The 21,478-nt window shown below is 38.5% G+C and overlaps 2 protein-coding genes across 4 annotated transcripts in view; both read left to right on the top strand.

Annotated features, from left to right (window-relative positions):
• Positions 1 to 14,886, top strand: part of rock1 (Rho-associated, coiled-coil containing protein kinase 1) — a 47,735-nt gene extending 32,849 nt beyond the window's left edge. Inside the window, exons 19-32 of one of the 3 annotated variants that reach the window (XM_043257596.1) lie at positions 1,380 to 1,725; positions 2,912 to 2,981; positions 3,535 to 3,638; positions 3,746 to 3,911; positions 4,589 to 4,682; positions 4,762 to 4,850; positions 5,148 to 5,339; positions 6,189 to 6,354; positions 8,795 to 8,865; positions 8,952 to 9,040; positions 9,150 to 9,228; positions 9,583 to 9,844; positions 10,937 to 11,144; positions 13,506 to 14,886. In XM_043257596.1, coding sequence (XP_043113531.1) covers positions 1,380 to 1,725; positions 2,912 to 2,981; positions 3,535 to 3,638; positions 3,746 to 3,911; positions 4,589 to 4,682; positions 4,762 to 4,850; positions 5,148 to 5,339; positions 6,189 to 6,354; positions 8,795 to 8,865; positions 8,952 to 9,040; positions 9,150 to 9,228; positions 9,583 to 9,844; positions 10,937 to 11,144; positions 13,506 to 13,509 — 1,940 coding nt within the window. In that variant the 3' untranslated portion in view covers positions 13,510 to 14,886. Of the gene's footprint in view, positions 1 to 1,379; positions 1,726 to 2,911; positions 2,982 to 3,534; positions 3,639 to 3,745; positions 3,912 to 4,588; positions 4,683 to 4,761; positions 4,851 to 5,147; positions 5,340 to 6,188; positions 6,355 to 7,354; positions 7,405 to 8,794; positions 8,866 to 8,951; positions 9,041 to 9,149; positions 9,229 to 9,582; positions 9,845 to 10,936; positions 11,145 to 11,427 lie in introns of those variants that run through there. The other 2 variants (XM_043257588.1, XM_043257605.1) reach the window with 2 other exon arrangements.
• An 849-nt stretch (positions 14,887 to 15,735) lies between these two features.
• The window catches only part of eif2b5 (eukaryotic translation initiation factor 2B, subunit 5 epsilon), a 15,705-nt gene continuing 9,962 nt past the window's right edge, over positions 15,736 to 21,478 (top strand). The window contains exons 1-8 of the mRNA XM_043264319.1: positions 15,736 to 16,094; positions 17,208 to 17,332; positions 17,406 to 17,591; positions 18,461 to 18,638; positions 19,829 to 19,909; positions 19,997 to 20,074; positions 20,150 to 20,462; positions 21,094 to 21,239. Of these exons, the coding sequence (XP_043120254.1) occupies positions 15,960 to 16,094; positions 17,208 to 17,332; positions 17,406 to 17,591; positions 18,461 to 18,638; positions 19,829 to 19,909; positions 19,997 to 20,074; positions 20,150 to 20,462; positions 21,094 to 21,239 (1,242 nt within the window). The 5' untranslated portion in view covers positions 15,736 to 15,959. The remainder of the gene's footprint in view (positions 16,095 to 17,207; positions 17,333 to 17,405; positions 17,592 to 18,460; positions 18,639 to 19,828; positions 19,910 to 19,996; positions 20,075 to 20,149; positions 20,463 to 21,093; positions 21,240 to 21,478) is intronic.

Genomic DNA, 21,478 nt, shown 5'->3' with positions numbered 1-21,478 from the left:
TAAATAAGATTTTTCTGAATGTATGGGTTGTTGGGATAGGACAGTGTTTGGTTGAGAGAGAACTATTTGAAATTCTGGGTGCAAAAACATCGAAATATTAGAAAATTGCCTTTTAAAGCCGTCCAAATGACGTCCTTAGCAATGCATATTACTGATCAAAAATCACATTTTGATATATTTATCCGCACCACTCCAGTCCGTCAGTTAATGTCTTTCGAAGCCAAAAGCTGCATGTTTGTAAGAAAAAAATTATAATAATAAACATTGGCTTGCACACAAAACAAGATTTCAAAATAACTATAAGTACTTGAAAAGCGGAAATGAAACTAAATATCAAGATACTTTGTTTCTGCACTCGGCGAAAATACTATAAAAGCAAGCATGCAAATAAAAGTCTTGCTTCTGCCACTTTACTCACTCACACTCCATCAAAAAAGTGGGTTTTTAAGGTGTCCTTGTTAAATGAATTACATTAACTTATAATTATAGCAATAAACAAATTATGCGTAATTACATGCAAGTGACCCTGACCCTAACCCTCATCCTAACCATAACCATAGTACAGGTGGTTAATTAATATTACTCAGCACTTAAATGTATATAATTACACTATAGCAAGAACGCCTTAAAATGAAGTGTAACCTTAAAGTGGTTAAAGAAGGTCGTTTGCCATTACAGGCTGCCATCTAATAACAGGAAGTCAGGCTACAAAGAAGGGCGTGTCCATTGAAAGAAACAGAGTGCATTAGCATTCATTTGTGTTTAATTTCAAAATAATTAACAAAAGAAAGCGTCAACTTCTAGTTTTCATGTCACATCACACCCTCGGAGGGCAATACGTTGATGTTGCTTTCTATGTATATGCGAACAGATTTGTCCAGAATTTGAACTCAACTCGCTAAATTGCACTTTTTCCCATTCAAAAAAAACATTATATAGAAAAGGCATTCATATTCTGTGCCCGTTTATGCTATGCACCGTTCATAAAATCTGCAATATTGAATTTGATATTTTACATTTAGTCGTTTACAAGTGATGACAATAGAAACCGTTAAACTCGACAAAAGAGCAGTGTTACACAAGCGCTATGATAAGTTTCCGTTAGCTTAACACACACACTTTTTTCATTAATATTGTCATATTTAATTTTAGAATGATTCGATTTATTTAGTGAATGAAATTCATCGGGTTCAGTTTGTTCACACGTCTTTGATTTTCTTCTTTGGCAAACTTGAAACAAACTTGACAGAAATCAAAGAGCAACAGAGAATTCTCCAGCTCGCTTCGTTCAGTTCTTGATTCAGAGACGCAGGTATATCGATCCCGTCCACGGCATTCGTTCTTCCCGTAGAGCTAACACGAGTCTTTCTTCTGTGCAGCGGTGGAGCTGAAGGTGACGGAGGAGAGCGGGCTGCGCATGCGAGCCGAGAGCAGGGTGGTGGAGGTGGAGAAGCAGTGCTCCATGCTGGAGTTCGACCTCAAGCAGTCTGTGCAGAAGATGGAGCAGCTGATGAAGCAGAAGGAGAGGCTGGAGGACGAGGTGAAGGAGCTGCGGGTGCAGCTGGAGCAGGAGTCCGGGAAGCGCGTGCTGTCCCAGAACGAGCTGAAGAGCTGGACGATGGAGGCCGAGCGCCTGAAAGGATCGGAGAAGCAGCTCAAGCAGGAGATCAACGCGGCCCTGGAGAACAAACGCTCCGTTGAGTTCCAGCTGGCGCAGCTCACCAAGTACGTCGCTTCCTCTCTCCTGAGCGCAGAAAGAGTCGATAGAATGGGGATGCCATTTTTTATATCCGTTATTATTGTTAGTGAAAGACTAACCAATATTAAAACAACAACTCATTTTGTAGTTTCTGAACCGGCTGCAAATGGTCACCTCTTGATACAAGTCTGTCAAATGATTCAGTTGTGAAATGTTAAACATTTACATATAATTAATTCAGTTCGTTGCAAGTCAACCGCACCATTAGGGTAAGGCATTACTCCAAAAAGGATCAAGTCATTAATGAATTGCACAAATGTAATAAATGGGTTTGTTGTTTAAGTAATTCAATATTTGAAATAATTCTTTAAACATGAAACTAAAATCACCAGTAAGCGGCGGCACGTTACTGAACCCATTGGTCCAAACGGCTGATTCGTTCAGAAATAACCCAAGTGAGTCACTAAATCATTTATTTTAAAATGTGGATTCGTTCAGTAACACAGCAGCTGCGTTGCCCAGATGTGCACAACTGGATCTGTTTCAATTCGTTGTATCTAGCAAACACACATTACTGACAATAGTGTGTCCAGATATTGGGATAAAAACAACACTCCTGCTAAAATATAATATAAATATAAATATAAACATACATATACATACATATATTCTTCATCTGCAGCAGCATGAAGTACGGCTCTGATGTGCATTAAATGCATTAGTCATTTTAAATCTTTCTTTTTTTTTTTTTTTTACTGTAAAATTGTCAGGCCTAATGTTTTCCTTTGTTTTGTTTTGGTACAAGCGTTTCCGACCCCGGTAGTAACAACCCTATAACGTCATTCCTTTGTCTCTGAGCCTTAAGCTAAATAAATATCCGAAAAGCTTTTCTATCGTAGAAATGGCTATTACTGCACCTTATGTTTAAACCAGGCCAAAACAGTTGGCTGCCAATATTTACACGGGTGGATTAAGGATTAGCCGGTTAATCCTTGACCTCTCCTCCTGCTGGACTCTTATCTACACTGTGTGCTCTCCACCTCCTCTACACTCTTTATATCATACAGGTTTCTGACTGTATTTATGAGCAGTGCATCAAAATATGAATCACCAGTGACTTTTGTTTTGTTGTAATGGGCCTAGAGAGTAGAGAAGTGCCGGTCATTTTAATGTTCGTCTGTACTCTGTTTGTGAATCTTCCTGTAACTGCAGGCAGTACCGAGGGAACGAGGGTCAGATGAGGGAGCTCCAGGACCAGCTGGAAGCTGAGCAGTATTTCTCAGTGAGTAGCACACTCTTTCTTTATGTGGCGTGTAAAACACATTGTGCACTTTCAGCAACCCAGTCTACAAAGTTTAACCAGCTGGATTGATATATAAGATGTCGCATCTTCTTTTTTAAATTTAGTCATGGCTCTTGTTTAAATTGTGACTTTTTTGATGTGCGAAGATCAAAATGTATTAAATATTTTTATGTAATGGTCAATGTGCAATAACCTGTTGTGTTCAAATGCACATTTAGTAGATCGATTCATTTTTAATGCAATACCTCAACATTAGCGAAGAAATATGTCGATTGTTGCTAGTTTTTGATCTTTTTTGAGAATAACAAGAGAATTTGAAAGTGGCCAGATTTGGCATGCTTTTATTTAATCGATTATAAGACGCGTCTAATGTAATGTGGTACTTTCAAAACGATGTCAGGAGAGCAAGAACCTTCACCAACGCTGATTTCATGTTTACTTTTCTTTTTATTGAGAAAATCTGCACTCCAGAATCCGTCTTGAAAAGCTACATTTCCAGTGATGCCAGTTTATACATTTTTCTTGCTTTCAGACACTCTACAAAACTCAGGTGAAGGAGCTGAAGGAGGAGATAGATGAGAAGAATCGATTAACTCAAGAGGCCCTCAAAAAAGTCCAGGACATGTACTCGGAGAAGTAAGTAACTTTTTATTTGAAACAGGGCTGCTTTAAAACAGTCAGCAATGAACGGTAGAGTATCTTGTGACTTCAAGGTGTTGTTGAGCGTCATCCTGTGTTCATAGGGAGTCGCTGTCCGCTCAGTTGGACCTGACCATGACGAAGGCCGAGTCGGAGCAGTTAGCTCGGGCGCTGCAGGAGGAGCAGTATTTCGAACTCTCTCAGGAGCACAAGAAAGCCGTCTCACGGTACAAACAGGAGATCTCAGAGAAGGACTCGACCATCTCACAGGTCTGTGCCTCTTCTGAATCGCTCGGTGCAGGGCCCTATGCAATCAGTTTTATTCCAATTAGAATTGTTATTTTTTATTATTTTGAAGTTTAAGTCAGATGTACAGCAGTAATATATTTTTGTCATTATATCACACTTTTATTTAAAAGCTATTTTGACTGGATGTAAATTGGCCAAAAAACAAAAATGCTTTGTAATGATTATTTTATTATATAATACTGCGTACATTTTGTACGAGTTTAACACGGTTTTAATGATACTGATTTTTAAAAAAATATATATAAAACCACGCTTTCACTGAAAGTAACAGAACTGGACAGAATTTATATTAATAATGGTAACAATAGTTAACTACCATAGCTAACATTAACTAACGTAACCTTATTATTAAGTGTTACCTTAACATTAAATAGCAAAACCAATATATTAATGCTATTAATTTTTTTTTTTTTATTCGCTGTCATCAGAACTGAGGTGTTTAACTTTTTCACCTCAAAGAGCATCAAAAGCAGAAATTCAGCGTTTTATGAAAAAATGAGGTTTTTATGACTGTAATCCATGTCTAGGGCCCTAACGTTTTCAGTTTCAGATGTCCTTGTGCTGTTGCTTTAGCTCTTTTCTTATTGTTAAGCTTCTATCAGAGGTTTTTAATTCGATTATAATGCGTCTTCCCGTAGCTCGAGGAATCCAATAAAACCCTTACCAAAGACGCAGAGATCCTCAGTAAGGAGAAGGCAGAAATGAACGAGAGACTCCAAGGTCGAGAAGAAGGTATTATTATCTCCAGTTGGTTTAGCTGCGTTTTATTTTTACATGCTGTATTATCATGTCTTCTGATGTCTTCCTGCAGAGTTTGCAGCAGAGAAGGAGGAGCTGGCGAACACAATAAAGGCCAATTACGAGAAGGCCCTTAATATAGAAAGAACTCTGAAGACCCAGGTATGACCGCCCTACGGCATTAAACACTAAACATTACGTGTTTATACAGACGAAATGAAAAAGCTCATGTCTTAGATTGTGTGGGAATGTGTAAAAGTCAACATATAACCAATAGCTACACTTTTTAATAGTAAAATACAAACGTGGAATTATTAAATGCAATTATGCATTTTGTATGCGTTTTGTCTCTTGTGCATTTGTTGTATTGCCTATCCAGACCAAACCATATCACACGATTATGTTTCAATGACAACGTTTTGTGGTTCTCCATCTTAACGGCTCAACGTGTGACTGCAGGCGGTGAACAAGCTGGCTGAGATCATGAACCGCAAGGACATGAAGTTAGACCAGAAGAAGAAAGGCAGCACCACCGACCTGCGCAAGAAAGAGAAGGAGAACCGCAAGCTGCAGCTGGAGCTCAACCAGGAGAAGGAGAAGTTCAACCACATGGCCATCAAGTACCAGAAGGAGCTGAACGAGATGCAAGCGGCAAGTCGATGTTTATTCGCCTCTATCACGAACGCCAAACGTTTCCAGTCAATTACATGACTAAACAACATCAGAATAACCTCAATATTAATGAGCGTCGAATAACCCTCGTGATGTCTTCCGGTCATGCTAGTTAACGTTATTTACATTTAGGTTTAGTCATTTAGCAGATGCTTTTATCCAAAGTGACTTATAGGACAATGGAAGCAATCAAAGTCAACAAAAGAGCAACGATATGCAAGTGCTGTATGAAAATAAAACAATACGAAAAGAATAGCAAAGCTAGTGTTAGTTGTTTGCTAGTGTTGACAGAAAACGAATAGAGTGCAAGTGTATTGTTTGTTGATTTTTAAAGAATAGAATTGAAATAGCGCTAGAGTTCGAAGGTCACATTGGTTTTTAATTCTTGAAGAATCAAGTCATCACTTTGGACTAAAAACAGACCATTTTAGTATTTTTTTCCCCCTTGCCTTGTTACCGTGGTCAAAACAAAACCTGACCTAAAAAGAACTATATGCTATATTATTACCAAATATTGCATTCAATCTTTTCATCGACTTCTTTTGTTACAGTTAGCACGGGTTTTGCATTTCTGTATGCATCATCGATGTATGCTCATGCACTTTAGTTTTTGAGTGAAGAATAATTATAAATTGAGGCGCATGAGCTCAGATCAATGAGTCCTACAATTAATCAGTTAAAAAAATAAGACGAAGCTTGTGACGCAAAGACTGAATCCAAGTTGCGGCGATAACGAGAGACACACGAGCTGGTCGTTTCTGGGACACTTCATTAGGTAAAGGATGTTCAGAACGAGGCCCTAGTGAACGTCGTCGTCTTTGTTTGCAGCAATTGGCCGAGGAGTGCACGTATCGCAACGAGCTGCAGATGCAGCTGGACAGTAAGGAGAGCGATATTGAGCAGCTCCGAGAGAAACTCAACGACTTGCAGCTCCGCGTGGACAGCTCCAGCGTCACCAGCCTGCAGCCGGACGAGACGGACAGCAACATCGCCGGTAAGGACGTCACCTCCGATCCGTTCAGCTCCGCTAAACGGAGGAACCAGAGAGCTTTCATTTTCATTAGTCTGATTGGGTAGTGCTTAGATTTGATAGAGATTAAATATCCCATGATAGCAGCTACTTCTGAAGATGTAGAAAATTAGAAGCTGTAATGTTTGGGAAGTGTACCAAAAAAATAAATAAATATATAAATAAATATATATATATATATATATATATATATATATATATATATATATATATATATATATAAAAAGCATACTACATTATATTGCATTAGAAATTTTAGGAAAACTTCCAAAACATTAAAGCTTTTATATATATATATATATATATATATATATATATATATATATATATATATATATATATATATATATATATATATATATATATATAATATATATATATATATAATTCTAAATGTTCTATTTTCCTTAAATATACATGCATGTAATAAATATACACAGTACACACACATTATGTAAAAAAAAAAAAAAAAAAAAACTTTTATTTTGGATTTGGTTAATTGCAATTGTTTGACAACAGCAGTATATACCTTTATGCATCTCATTTCTAAAAGTATTTATCAAATTAGCATTTAGTGTTGTTAACTTAGTTAATGAATTCACATTAACGTCGACCGACAATGAGTAATACATTTGTTAAAATATTTACATATCTTTGTTTATGTTTGTAAATAGATACCTGTCTATTGTTAGGTCATGTCAGCTGAGATTCATTCAATCATATTAACACATGCAAGTTTGGATTTATTATTATTTATTGTATTAGTTCATGTTGAAATGAACATTGATTATTTAATGCTGTAGAAGAATGAAGTTAATGTTAACTAAATAGGTTTATGAAGTTCTCATCCTTAAACAAAAAAAGCCTGTATTCTGTTTATTGTTACTAGCTCCTGTGATGATAGGATGTTTATGACTGCCATTGTCTGTGTTTAAAGTCTTCTCTCGTTCTTCCTCATATGTAGTCGGTTCTTCTTGCTCTCCTTATCTTTCTGTCTTCTGTTCTTTTTCCTCTGTGAGTAACTTTAAGATCGGGGTCCTGTTATGCCTGGATTGCGCTCTTGGGTGGCATTTTGTTGCTTCTCTGTTTTCTTTTCTTTTAATGAACACGTTTTACTTGTGTTTTGGTGATGCCTCCGAAATAAGCTACTCAGAGTGTTTCTAACGCCAGAGAGCAAGGCTGAACAAGTTTAGATTCGACACCGAACTGCTGAAAGTAGCGACAAATATTTTGCTAATTGAAATCTTTTTATGCTAACCCCTACTCTGAGCACCTTTCAGGGTCACACTCTTTTAGTGTGTGTGTGTGTGTGTGTGTGTGTGTGTTTACACTTTGTATTCCAATTAAGTTAATATTACGAACCTTCAAATTTCACATTATGCACAGAGATGTCAAAACCCAGGAGAATGATTCACCAGATTATTGGGTTTTTCTAAAATGTACAAGTTAAACAAGGCCTGTGGTGAAAATAAAGTGATAATGCTTATACGTTTTCCTCTACGTAAGATATTTTTACCACAGACATTATTTTACTCAAAAACCCATTATAAATCCCTTGAGGGACCCAATGGTGCATTAGTCTTCTGGGTTCAGAAGCGCTGGATTAGGTCTTTGTGTGTGTTCACTGTATGTCCGGTTTATTTGTGTATATCACCAGCAGCATGTTCACTGCAGAATGAATGACGTTAGCGATCACGGTCGTAGTTCATGCATGGTCCTTTAAGCAGTTCTTTTGCCACCTAAATGTATTTCCCACCAAGCGTGCTTTCAAACCAGTAACATTTTAATGAAATTGCATTATAATTCGGTCGAAGGGCAGAATTAGCGGCTTGACTTGCTGCTTTAGATCCGATTACAAAATGCTCCGTATAACAAACCGTTGCATTGAACCAGTTACTAATTACTGATGATAGGCATTCATAGCTTTATGATGCACATTTTCAGACCAGATTGAAAGATGTTTGTCTAGATAGTCATTCAAATGTAATAAATCGCTTCATCTCTGCAACAACTTTCGGCTAACATTCCCCATTGGTTGATTTAATCATGTTGCTCAAATAACTAATAGCCACTGTTGTGACGTTTCGAGTGGTTGTGAAGCATCTTATTTTCACCATCCTATTCATTGTTGAAAATGAGAATAAAGAAAGGCCTGCCCTCTTGTCCTCGTCAGTTTCATATTGAAGTCAGCAGCGTGGGATTTTCTAACCACAACCATGTGACACGAGGCAGTTGTTTTAAAGTGTGTCTGGTTTACGCATGTTAGTAAAAGCTTTTTGATTTGTATGGACTGGGTCACAACCTTGGTTTGTTTTCCTACAGTAGATGACCTGCATGTCTTTTTCTAGCGTTCGTTCGAGTTCTGGCTTGGACTTCACTATGCATGCATTTTATTTGTCCTCAGAATCGAGGCTTGAAGGCTGGCTAGCGATACCAAATAGGGCTAATATAAAAAGATACGGCTGGAAAAAGCAGGTAAGGCTTGCGCAAAGAATTGTGTGTTAAAGCGTTATTTGTGCACTTGGCCATACATGACCCTCCCTTCTTTTGGTTTCCTTCAGTATGTTGTGGCGAGCAGAAAAAAAATTCTCTTTTACAATGATGAGCAAGACAAGGAGCAGTCCAACCCTTCTATGGTACTAGATATCGAGTAAGTGATAAATAACTATCCATATTAATTGGCCGGTTTGGTCATTCTTGTATAGAACGTTGAATGGTTTCCCTTTTTGCTGCTTTAAAACGTTATTTTTTCAAAACAGCAAACTTTTCCATGTGCGTCCTGTTACGCAAGGCGACGTTTATCGAGCTGAGGCCGAGGAAATACCAAGGATATTCCAGGTCAGTTTATAATTTTTACACAATTATTCTATTTAATAAAGATAGTAAAATGCCCAGATCTGATAAAGGACATGTAAGAAGCTGTTTCCATCCATCTATTTTTGCGATTATTACCAAAAAACAAAACAAAAAAAATGAATGCAAATTCAAAAAATCAACTCCAACGCCCGACAGTTTTATCAGAATTTGCTTTTTTCCCCTTTCTACCAAAACGTCTTATACTACCGTTGGAGCTATTAAAATAGTTCAGTTTGGAGTGCAATGGTGAAATGATTACATTTTGTTCCATTTTTAAATTGAATCTAATTTAGAAAACATTATTTTATCTCATATTCGCGTATTTTTGTTCTTCAGATCCTGTATGCTAATGAAGGTGAGTGCAGGAAGGAGGCGGACATGGAGAGTGTTCTTCAGGGAGATAAGACCAACTGCTTGCCCCACAAAGGCCACGAGTTCATCCCCACCCTCTATCATTTCCCCTCCAACTGCGAGGCTTGCTCCAAACCGCTGTGGCACGTCTTCAAGCCTCCTCCGGCCCTGGAGTGCCGCCGCTGCCACGTCAAGTGCCACAAGGACCACCTGGATAAGAAGGAGGATGTTATCGCCCCTTGCAAAGGTAAAGCACGTTCCAGCTCCAGGGTTGCCAGGTTTTCGCAGCAAAATCGATCGGCTAAAAATTCCCAGTAAAAATAGTAAATGTTGGGGTAAAATACACATTTTTTTGGTGGGTTCCTGTGATAAAACTCACATTCCAGGGGTTAATGGGTCGCTTCAACCTGTGGCAATGAAAAACATCCTGCAGAAACTTCAAACCTCGTTCTTCATATTGGAGAGAATTTTACTGGAGATACTATTCGTTTTTTCCTTACTCCAAAAGAGAAAAATACATTTTAAGGCAAGTTGTTGGAGACATCGTGGCTCAGAGGATGCTAACCCTTTTCACATGTTTCGGGGATGTCCTAATTTCAGAGGTTTTTGGAGTAATATATATATAATGTATTAGAAAAGATTTAGTTTTGATGTACTTTACATGGGAAAGGTGTCAATGGTTTCCTGGGAAGGGAAAAACAAATACATGTATACAATAATTCTTAGAGTAAAAAGGGTATTGCTAGATGCTGGTACAAACCTAATCCACCACAATACAGGACTGGATTGAAAAAGTATGTTTATTAGGGAGAAAATTACTGTTTTTTTGTATGAATAACCAAAAAGATATGTTGGTTGACTTTTGGTCCAAATGGATTGAGTATATAGCTCTTATTGAACCAAATGTTTTTTGTTATAGAATATGTTTCATGTATAGAAATATTGTGTATGTTTATCTAAAGAGGTATATTATTGCTCTAAGAACATTTAGATATATGTATACTTGAAATGTTAAAAAAAGTGACAAATGTCATAAACATATGTTTTGGATCGTATCTCTTTCCATTAAAAATTTAAATAAAGAAAAACATCCTGCAGAAAAAGTAGCCCAATTCCACGGGAAAAACTGTAGACTTGGCAACGCTTCCCAGCACCCAGTACCGATGTTAAACGTGGATGCTTTACATGACTCCTTCATTCTCTCAAGTCATCACTACTCTTGTCTCGGTCCAAGTCGTCCATGGATGAGCCTTTGCATTTCTCGACAAAATCTCCAGTAAAGACCAGCGTGTGTGAAAGCCGCTACACTCGTATATAACCCTTTGTTCTCGATCCTCAGTGAATTACGACGTGACATCGGCTAGAGACATGCTGCTCCTGGCCTTGTCCCAGGACGAGCAGAAGAAATGGATCGGCCATCTCGGCAAGAAGATTCCCAAGACCCCTCCAACTACCTTCGCAAGGGCGTCTCCGCGAACGATGTCCACTCGCTCCGTAGCCAACCAGTCCTTCCGCAAGAACCCCAAAAACATGTCGGGCAAGCCAAGGTAACTACAGCCACACAGTGTCACTCTCAGCCTAAATCCCATCATGCATTTGGAGCAGAGAGGGTGCGGGAAGCGCTTGAATGTCATAAATACGATGATGTCCCCAAAACACGACTTTTCTTAAGGCTAATACGAAATGTAACCGGGACGCGTTTTTCTGAGATTCAAGCTTTAGAAGTTGTTGATATTAAAAGCTGTAATTGTGATGCTGAAGGCCATAAGTTGGTGGCTGTAGAGGCAGGGTGGTGTCGTGACGGGCTGTCTGTTTGCTGTTGTCTCATAGCAGGGCGCAGTCCTTTCTCCAAGCGGCAGACACAACATCCAGCACATGCTGACAGCATCACACAGCCTCTCCAGATCTTAGATTTCTAACGGTGTAGTCGACTACCCCGCGTTTTTACGGTCGAGCTTAACTGTGGTGACGTGTTCTCCGGAGGGGTGTGCTTTTCTGTTTACTGTGGGTTTTTGTTCACTAGAATAGCAGATTCTTTCCTTTTTTTATAAACGTAACCAATTCTGGGCAATTAAAAGGGAACTTCCTTTAGCTTGGAGCGAGGCTCTCTACGGGCTTGGCTTGGAAACTTCAGATTTCCCCTTCTTTTTAAAATCCTGTTAGAAAACCCGCTCTTGAGCTCCTCCTGCTAATGAAGTGGCATTCAGGACAAATGTGACGCTGGAGCACAAACCAGTCATAAGTTGCACGGGTATATTTGTAGCAATAACCAACAATACATTGTATAGGTCAAAATTATCGATTTTTCTTTTATGCCAAAAAGCGAATATGTTACATGAAGATATTTTGTACGTTTCCTACCATAATTTATTAGTAAAATGCATTGCTAAGAACGTTATTCGGACGACTTTAAAGGCCATTTTCAGGGTTTTCTTTTTTCACTTACTACTATTTTTCTAGCCAAAGATTGTCCTGTCCTGACAAACCATACATCAATGGAAAGCTTATTTATTCATGTAAGAATCTCAATGTAAATCTCATTAAAATGTCTGGTTTTGTTGTCCAGGGTCACAAATGCTCAAAAACCCATCTTATTTGTACTCATGTCGGCCAAGGTAACTCCTTAAGGGCCAGATTTATTAAACAGGGCACATTAACGAGAGAACGCAATCCCATAAAAGCGTTGATACGAGTGGGACGTTTTGCTGATCTACTAACGATACGCAAATTAAAGGCCGGATCATTTCTATAGTGACCAACGCAGTCTAAAAAGACCAGCGCAAACTTTTGCAGGCTATGTTCGCCGTAGTAAAGACTGCCTTAGTTGCATGATTTATCGAAATACAGATGCATAAGCAATCGGGTCAGCCACAAAAATAATTGTCCGTAATTGATCATCGATAATTTTCCACTGTGTGTCTAGTAAATCCCGGCAAAAGAGGTTAGTATATCTGGCCCTAATTTTGTCAAGGGAACGCAAAAGGTTTGACGTTTTGAATTGGAATGATGCAAAATGTCAAATCTTTGAGTGAAATATTGAGTGAAGTGTGCATTTTTTTTAACCCCTATCTTTCTGTGACGATAAAATGCGGATCACATGAAACCTGACAATGTGATTAAATTTTGCATGAAGAAAGTGAAGCTATTTTTAGGACTGTTTGCATCGACAGTAGATACAAGAGCAGTGTTTAAACGAGTAAAAACGTGCAAGGTCTCGAATGCATAGGATATAATACTCCTTGCGAAATTATTTAATCTGGCCTGCTGGTCGCCTTTATTCATTTCTCATTGGTACCGCAATAGTCCTGGAATAAAGTAACATTTTTATTGATTATAAAATTAAGCAACTTCCAGGCATTTTGTGGCACGCGGTTATTTTCATAAACAGATTTTGCGAACTGAAATAAAAACGTTAAAATAAGTGAAAAACTTAAAACGAAATGAACAATTATGAAAAATAAATGTGCTTATTTTCCTTACCGTAAACAATTAAAATGTGCCAGCGGAACAAATTTGTGTAAACTACACGCTTATAATTCCTAAATGAAAAGCACATATTTAAATATGCCTTTGTCTCTTATAAGTTGTCATCATTTAAACATGTAAAACTATACAATAACCTTGTTGCGGTAAAGCAATACGATCTTGATTGTCGTGAAAGTGCATTGATTTATCTTAATAGTCCTAAAGGCTTCATTTCCTTGAAGTAAAATATACGTTGTAATGGTTACTGTTTGTTGTTGTGATGGTTGTCTTGTTTTCTGATCCCACCCTCATTACCTCCTCACTCAAGATGTCTGTGTCAAACCTGATTTCCCATTGCCTGTTTAACACGAACCCTCAAGTGAGAATATGATCCTGAGCTTTCTCACAAACACTGGACGTTTTCTTTTTCTTCTTTCTTCCAGCTAACCATCTGAACCGAATTGGGATTTCGTACTTTCCTCTCCAAAAAAACCTCTTTAGAAAAATCTGTAACACCCTTGGGATTAACCCTTTAACGTCGCATTTCACAACCGAATAAAAAAAGCAAAAAACAAACAAACAAAAAAACAAACCCCAGACGGATTTGGTGCTGAAGTTCAGGATTTCGTGGACATTTTTGGCATCGTCTTTTTTTCTCCCCGTAACACTGGGATCTTCAGATTCTTATTAACCTCCTGCTGTCCAGAGGAAAGCGTCTTTTGGCCTCTTGGGAAGGAAGCTTTACGCTGTTCTCGTGCCCGGGTCTTTCTGCTCGACACCGTGGTTAAGGGCAAATTTGGTGAACTAACCATAAAAGGGTCTTTGGGACAATGTTTTTAGTTTGCAAACTATTTCTAGTTAAATCCACGTCGATGCCGCCTTCTAACGGACTCTGGTTGCCTTATTCAATCCCTCAAAGTCTAAATGGAAAAAGAGTTGGGTTTGGGGAAAAGGATTGGGTACTGGGGAGATTTTGAATTTTTTTTTTGGAGCATGGAGAATAATTACAGTCTATGCATAATATTATCAGAATCGTCTTTATCATTATAATTTGTTTTGGAGGCTCCAAGCCATAGGATATCATCGTAATGGCGTCAGGAGACATAAAATGTCATAGAAACCATTGTTTCAAGTTTTTTTGTGTCTGTGCGTGTTGTTCATTGGGTACATTGTTTCTGTAATATTCTTTTTTTTTTTTCCTTTTTGTAATGTGTTGCCTTACATTTGATTCATAGATAAACGTTTCAAAAAGGAAAACATTAAGTTAACAAATGTAACTGCACTGTTTGAATTGTAATTTATTTGTAGAAGACTAAACAGCTGTAGCGTTTGGCTCACCTAGTGCCTTTTGGATAACAATTTTACTGCCATATCTGTTTCTCTCCGACAAATCTTTACTATTATGATACTTTGAAAACCAACATATCTATTACAGTGTGACTTTTCTTTTTTTTTTTTTTTTTATCGAAACCTAAATGGGTTTTCAAACAGAGCGGACCGTCTATTGCATGTCTTAATTGTCGTCAACCAAAGTTCAGAAGTTCTGCATGAAACGCCACGACGAAGGCGACATGTCCTGCTATTTTCGCGATCGATAACGGAACAGTTAACATCCCCCACCTTAAAATAGATTTCATTCAGTGTACATATTCAATCGAAACAAGATGACGAATACCTCCTCAGTAATCCGACGTGGTTTTTACATGCGTGTTCAGTAAAATAAGCACTGGAACTATGATCTGTTTTGATGTATTGCATGATGAATTGCATTGGAGGCCGCACTGATGGATATGTGTCAATAAACATATCTTTATCTATCACCTACGACTGTCCTCTGCGTCTGTTTTAGCCCATTTAATGTTGTTTGATGACCTGTCGCGACAGAAAGTGAACTGAAACGCCACGAGCATTTGCAAAATACAGTTTATAATGTCTAGAGATGATGTTAAAGATGTGGAGCTGTAACTCGTGAATGCATTTTAATGCACTAATTATGCTTTCCAATGCAACTTATGGTATCTATTTATTTTCGTGTTTTAAAGTGTTGCGGGCAAAAACAGCTCGCACAAAGGGATTTAACAAATGCATTACTCCATTACAAGTTAAGGAAAGTTGCAGTCAGTAATGTAATATGTTAGATTACAGATTTGAGCTAATATGATCTGATTTTTGGTTACTTTTTAAATTACTTGAATCAAAGTAAAAACAAAACAAAGTGCCTCAAACAGTGACATCTTAAAACGTATCTTTTATAAGTATAAATGCTAATGCATTATAAATGTTATAGTGTCTAGATTTAGGGTATCATAACACCCTGATTCAGGACTTTTGAATCAACATATTCTAGTTTATTTAACCTGCTTTGAAACCTGAGTGGAAACCCTTCATTAACACTGCAGTCGTTTTCAAGGCTATAAAAGACTACTTAAAAAAATTCAAAAATACATTTTAGTTCGAGCTTTGTTTCTTGTTTGCCTGTTTTACTACCCTGAACGTTTGTGGTGCACACTCCGTCGCAGTAGGTGGCGGAAAACCTGCCACACGTTTTGTCCGCCATAAAACCAGAAGGAGATCGCGTGCGGTGACCAAAGCGACCTCTAGAGGGCGCGCCCTTCAACGAGACGCGGCTTGTGATTGGTCCACACCGAGCCAGCGCTGAGAAAACTAACATATGTCACGTGACGGCGCTATTAACGCCGCGCTACAGCGGCAGCCTGGACAATTTTCTAAATAAATACTGACGCTGAAAAACCGTAACGGACGCAGTTGAGAGTTAAAACCGGAGCTGTTAGAAACGTTTAAACGTACTAGTAAGCGATAACTTCCGGGTCACCAAACCCAGTTCCACGCTTATTGCCGTTGTAGTGCGTTCCTGTGACACACTGCCGCAGACAAACATGGCAGGCAAAGCAGGGAAACAGAGCCGCCCGAGGAAGACCGATAAAGACGAAGAGGAGCAGCCGCTGCAGGCCGTTCTCGTCGCGGACAGCTTCAACCGCAGGTTCTTCCCCATCAGCAAAGACCAGCCTCGGGTGAGCGAGCTCAACATCACGACACTGAACACGACAGCACTGAACATCACGACACACAGCTTCATAGTGAACATCGAGCACATGCGCGCCTCTGGATCCAAACACACGAACCACTGCGACACTGAACTAAACACAGACTAATAAAATGTGGGGGTTTTTAATCATTTGTGGGCTGTTATATAGGAAGGAAAGTCATTGTGACAACCTCGAGGTTTACTTGAAAGTATTTTGATTTGTGTAGATGCAATTTTAGCTGAGTAAGGAGGATGTTATTAACCAGAACGTCATAAGTGATGTCGTACATAACCCTGATATTTTACTTATTAATAGTAGAGTACCCATACAGTAACATGCAAGGTGAATATCATTATCAAGTAACTGTATTGAGCTACTGTATTTACATCTAATGCTGTTTATATATATATATATATATATATATATATATATATATACACACACATATATATAAATTTTCACCAGATGACTTGAATAGCTTAATGTGAAAGTAACGAATCATTCTAGAGTAAGTGATGTGATTTTGTGCATCTGCATGGGGAAAAATTATAAAAAAAAAAAATTCCTTGTGCTACCAACATTTTTACTAGCCCCGAGTCTGTCACATTAATATTAATGGATAAAATATGATAAAATATTGCGATTGTCATTAGTCCGTCTTGATACTACAGCAAAAAAAAAAACAATATAAAGTTTAGACATTACTTACGATAATAATACAATAGCACAAAAATGCGATAAAGCAAAGATGCGAAGGAAATAAACAGTGATTTTAGTTTTTCAGGTAGATGTAACAGTAGTATTGAGTTACAGAACGTGAATAATCAGACATAAGACTGCGTGCTCCTTACTGTACGAATGAAATGTAGAGTAATCCTTTTAAACTGTGAGTTATTCAGCAGTAAGTGATTTTCATTGTCTTTTGCTGTTTTGCTAACAATGTCAAACAAGCCCCAATACTAAAATCTAATGTGCTGATGGGTATTTTCACATAATTTGTGTTTATTTGTCCATTCAGGCGCAAGAAGTCACAAAAGAGAACTGTACAACGAGACAAGCATAGACTGTTTTTCTAACTCTATTTTTTTTTCCCACCAGGCTCTTCTGCCTCTGGCTAACGTCTCCATGATTGACTACACGTTAGAGTTCCTGACGTCTACCGGAGTGCAAGAGACGTTCGTCTTCTGCTGCTGGATGTCCAGCAAAATAAAGGAGCACTTACAGTGAGAACCGTTTTTTAACGCCGCCGCATGCCTGCGACTCGGATGACTCAGTGTCTGTCGCTGTATTTCACAGGAAGTCGAAATGGTGTCGCCCGACGTCTCCGAACGTGGTGCACGTCATCACCTCCGATCTGTACCGCTCCCTGGGGGATGTGTTGAGGGACGTGGACGCCAAAGCCCTGGTCCGCTCGGACTTTCTGCTGGTGTATGGGGACGTGGTGTCCAACATTGATGTCTCCCAGGCCTTGCAGGAGCACAAGTGAGTCGTTCCTCCCATCTGTTTTTAATACAAACGATTGTTTTCATTTCGTCCTGCATGTATGGAAGCGTTTGGGAGCTTCTTTGTGTACAGCCGTTACCGAGGAAACCGCCATTTCGAATTTTGAATAAATCCGTCTGATTTACGCAGCAACATCTAATTAATTTTTTTTATTGCATTTTTATTTAAAACTTAAAAAAAGAATTACTCTAGAAGGACTTAGCCGCTGTTAGCGATTCTGTTGGGATGTTTAAGTTAAGTCAGAGCCACAAAAGCACGCACGGAAACGTTTGTTTATGTTGTTGGCGTTGAACCTGTCTATCAAAGGAGTCATATGAAGTTGCTAAAAACATTATTTTGTGTATTTAGTGTAGCATGCGTTTATGCAGTCTGAGGTTCAAAAAACACTATTTTTTGCAAACTGTAAATCATTGTTTCTCCTCTGAAAACCGGTCGTTTTGCACAAAGCTCAACATACTAAAAAAAAAAAAACGAGGTGAGCTCTGATTGGCCAGCTATCCAGTGCGCTGTGATTGGCTGAATACCTTAAGCGTTTGGCGGAAATGTTACGTCCCTCATCATACCGTGATGCAAAAAATATGACACAAAAATATTAAAACATTACAAACGAGGCATTTGTTGAATCACATAATTACTGATTATCATGTTTTTTTTACACGCCTCATGTAAACATTACATGCATCCTCGCTTCCTTAGCTCCACCCCCTTAAGTCTTTTATAAAGGATACGTCTTTGGTTTTGAGACTTGAATCTCCGAAGAGCTTGCAACGCTCTGAATTGCATCATAGTGCCCCTTTAAAGCCCCGTAGTTCATGGCTTACGTATCATTTCTACGCTTTCCCCGATAGACAGCGGCGCAAAGCGGATAAGAATATCTCCGTGATGACCATGATCTTCAAAGAGTCGCCGCCTGGCCACAAGACTCGCTGTGAAGGAGATGACATCATAGTCGCCATGGACAGCAAGAGCAAGCGCATCCTTCACTACCAGAGAGCACAGGCCTTGAAGAGGCTTCACTTCCCCATGGTGAGATGCTGAGCTGATGTTTAGTGGAGCTGACTTCATAAATCCATCTCATACTGTACAGTAAAAATAGTTAATTAAGGCTAGACACTGCAGGCGAGACAACATCCAGCTGGTTAATTACACTGATAATTATCATTTTTTTTGTCTTACAAGTTTTCTAAAATATGCACATGAGTCATTATTTAAAGAAATGTGTGCTGGTTTGCATTAATTCTAGTACAAATATCTAAACACTAGATGATGGCGGTTTTAATTTTTGTATGTTTTTTATAGGGGAATTTTCTCACTCTACAATTCTGAAAATGCTTAGAACAGAGAGAAAACTATTTTGGGAGGGTATTGAAATATAGTCAAGCGAAATGTGTGTATATGAGCAAATCCCTCTGGAAAAACCTTCAGGATAGAGACGGGAATGAAAAGGTGACGTTTGATGAAGTGGATGGAGGTTTATGGCTCGGTGTAGATGAAAAACCTTATTTTGGGAAACCAGCTTTACAAATACACACTGTAATTTAATCTGTTGACGCGTATAGATATAAAAGTGCGATAAAACATAAAAGTGATGTAAAAGAAACATTTAAGCGTCTCTTGGATGTTTTCTTTCCACTAAAAAAAACCAAAAACGTAAGAAAAAATTGCAGTATGATGTACACAGACGGATAAAACGACAATAAATATGTATAATTAACAAACCCTTATGTTCATCATGAGCCCAGCATCCAGCGGTGTAGGCTTTACCCTCAGTCTTTATTATTCTGTGTGTCCTGAGACGAGACCGCTTTGAAAGGTTTTCATCCACTTGCACAATACTATATAGATTATACAGGATTGGATGTTTTTGCATTAATTTTTAACAGTAAAAATAACTATTTTGCAATTTTTTTAAAACTTTTTTTTGTAAATAAAGCCGAATATTCAGCATCATTCTGTCACGTGATTCTTCAGAAATCAGTCTAATATGCTAATATGCACACCTACTAACACTGTGGTTAGTACAGTTTTACTCTCATTTACTTTTTTTGATCTTGTGATACTCTTGTGATACTCATTCTTATTTCAAATTTCAGTTGTGAGAATCAGCGCAATAATACCATAATGTTATGGTACATCAAAAAAAAAAAAAAAAAAAAAAGTTCAACAGTGCAAAAAGAAATCATTGCATTTATAATCGTTCCTTCTTTTCCGCACAGAATATTTTCCACAGTGGAAGTGACGAGTTTGAAATTAGGTTTGATCTTCTGGACTGTCACATTAGCATCTGTTCTCCGCAGGTGAGTGTTTGTTTGTTTGTTTGTTTGTTTGTTTAAATTATGAACGCATCGCTCGATAAACACGAATGTCGTTTTTTTTTAACGTAGGTCGCCGAGCTTTTCACAGACAACTCCGACTACCAGACAAAAAATGACTTCGTCCGCGGGCTTCTCGTGAACGAAGAGGTATGACGCACACAATCGAGCGACAGGCTCGTTTATCGATTCGTTTATTATCTGACAAAGAGTTTCTTCGTCTAGATCCTGGGAAACCAGATCCATATGCACGTCACCAAAGACGGATACGGCGCTCGTGTGTCGAACCTCCTCATGTACGACACCGTCTCCTCCGACGTGATCCGCCGCTGGATCTATCCCATCACTCCCGAGACCAACTTCGCAGACCAGGAAGGCCAGAGCTGCACTCACTCTCGACACAATGTGTACCGGGAGCCGGGGGTCAGTCTGGGCCACGGCAGCCAGATGGAGGAAAACGTGCTTATTGGCCGAAACACAACGATCGGAGCAAACTGCACCATATCAAACACTGTGATCGGGGCAAACTGTGTCATCGGTACGCTCTTCATATTCAGTTATTTGGTTTGGGTTCGTCTTATTGAAGGGCCGGGCAATTAAACGATATCATTTTGAGGCAGCATGAAGTGTTTTCAGTGTCTGTGCGTCATGAGAGATGAACACATGAACTTCATCACCAGAGCTGCTCTGAGAGTTACGAGGAAACCAAAACATCAGATACACACTGAAGCTCGAAGACCCTCAAAACATTCATCCATGTTTTAATCTAAATATTGTTAATATAAATATGGCTTCTTATTGCATGTACTGTTCATTAATTTAATTTGATTTCTGTCCATAAAAAGATGGAAAATAAAAATATTTGAATTGCATTTTATCGGGCCCTAAATTAAAAGGTAGCTAGTCTGGAATTCACTCGCGAACAAACAATTTTTTCATCCATTCTCAAGGTCGAACAAACATGAAAAGCATTTCCTACTTCATTATGGGAAATGAATGTCCGGATTGTTTTTGCTATCGTGTTCGGAAGAAAAATATAGTTTTTAGCCATCATGCCCGGCCCTATTCGTGTATATTTACTGTGCTATGCATCTTTAATCACACATTCCAGTTCGGTTATCTTTATATGTTGACATTTTTCAAATTTATTTGCTGTTTTGTCTACTTAGGAGACAATGTTACTCTGGATAGAGCTTACATATGGAACCGAGTGCACATAGCTGACGACGTGAAGGTCAAGCAGTCGGTTATCTGTGATAATGTGGAGGTGAAACACGGAGTCGTTTTGAATGAGCAGTGCGTGCTCGCCTTCAATGTAAGACACCACAACACAGCCTCAAATTACTGACAAGAACAGCTTTCATTTGCAATCAAAGTAACTTGCTTCAGATGACGATCACTTAGTTACTGTTAAAAGTGTATTTCAATCGTTCTTTAGGAGATTTGTTCAAAAACACAGATTCATCCAGTAATGAAGCAAGTGAATCGTTCAATTTAAGAGATGCATTTAAAAAAAAAAACTGATTCATCCAATGAAGCGAGTAAATCATTGAA

Source organism: Puntigrus tetrazona, chromosome 2 (genome assembly GCF_018831695.1).
Source record: "Puntigrus tetrazona isolate hp1 chromosome 2, ASM1883169v1, whole genome shotgun sequence".
In the NCBI taxonomy this organism is placed as follows: Eukaryota; Metazoa; Chordata; class Actinopteri; order Cypriniformes; family Cyprinidae; genus Puntigrus; species Puntigrus tetrazona.
Note: the sequence above shows the minus strand (reverse complement) of the source record. Positions and strands in the feature narration are given on the sequence as shown.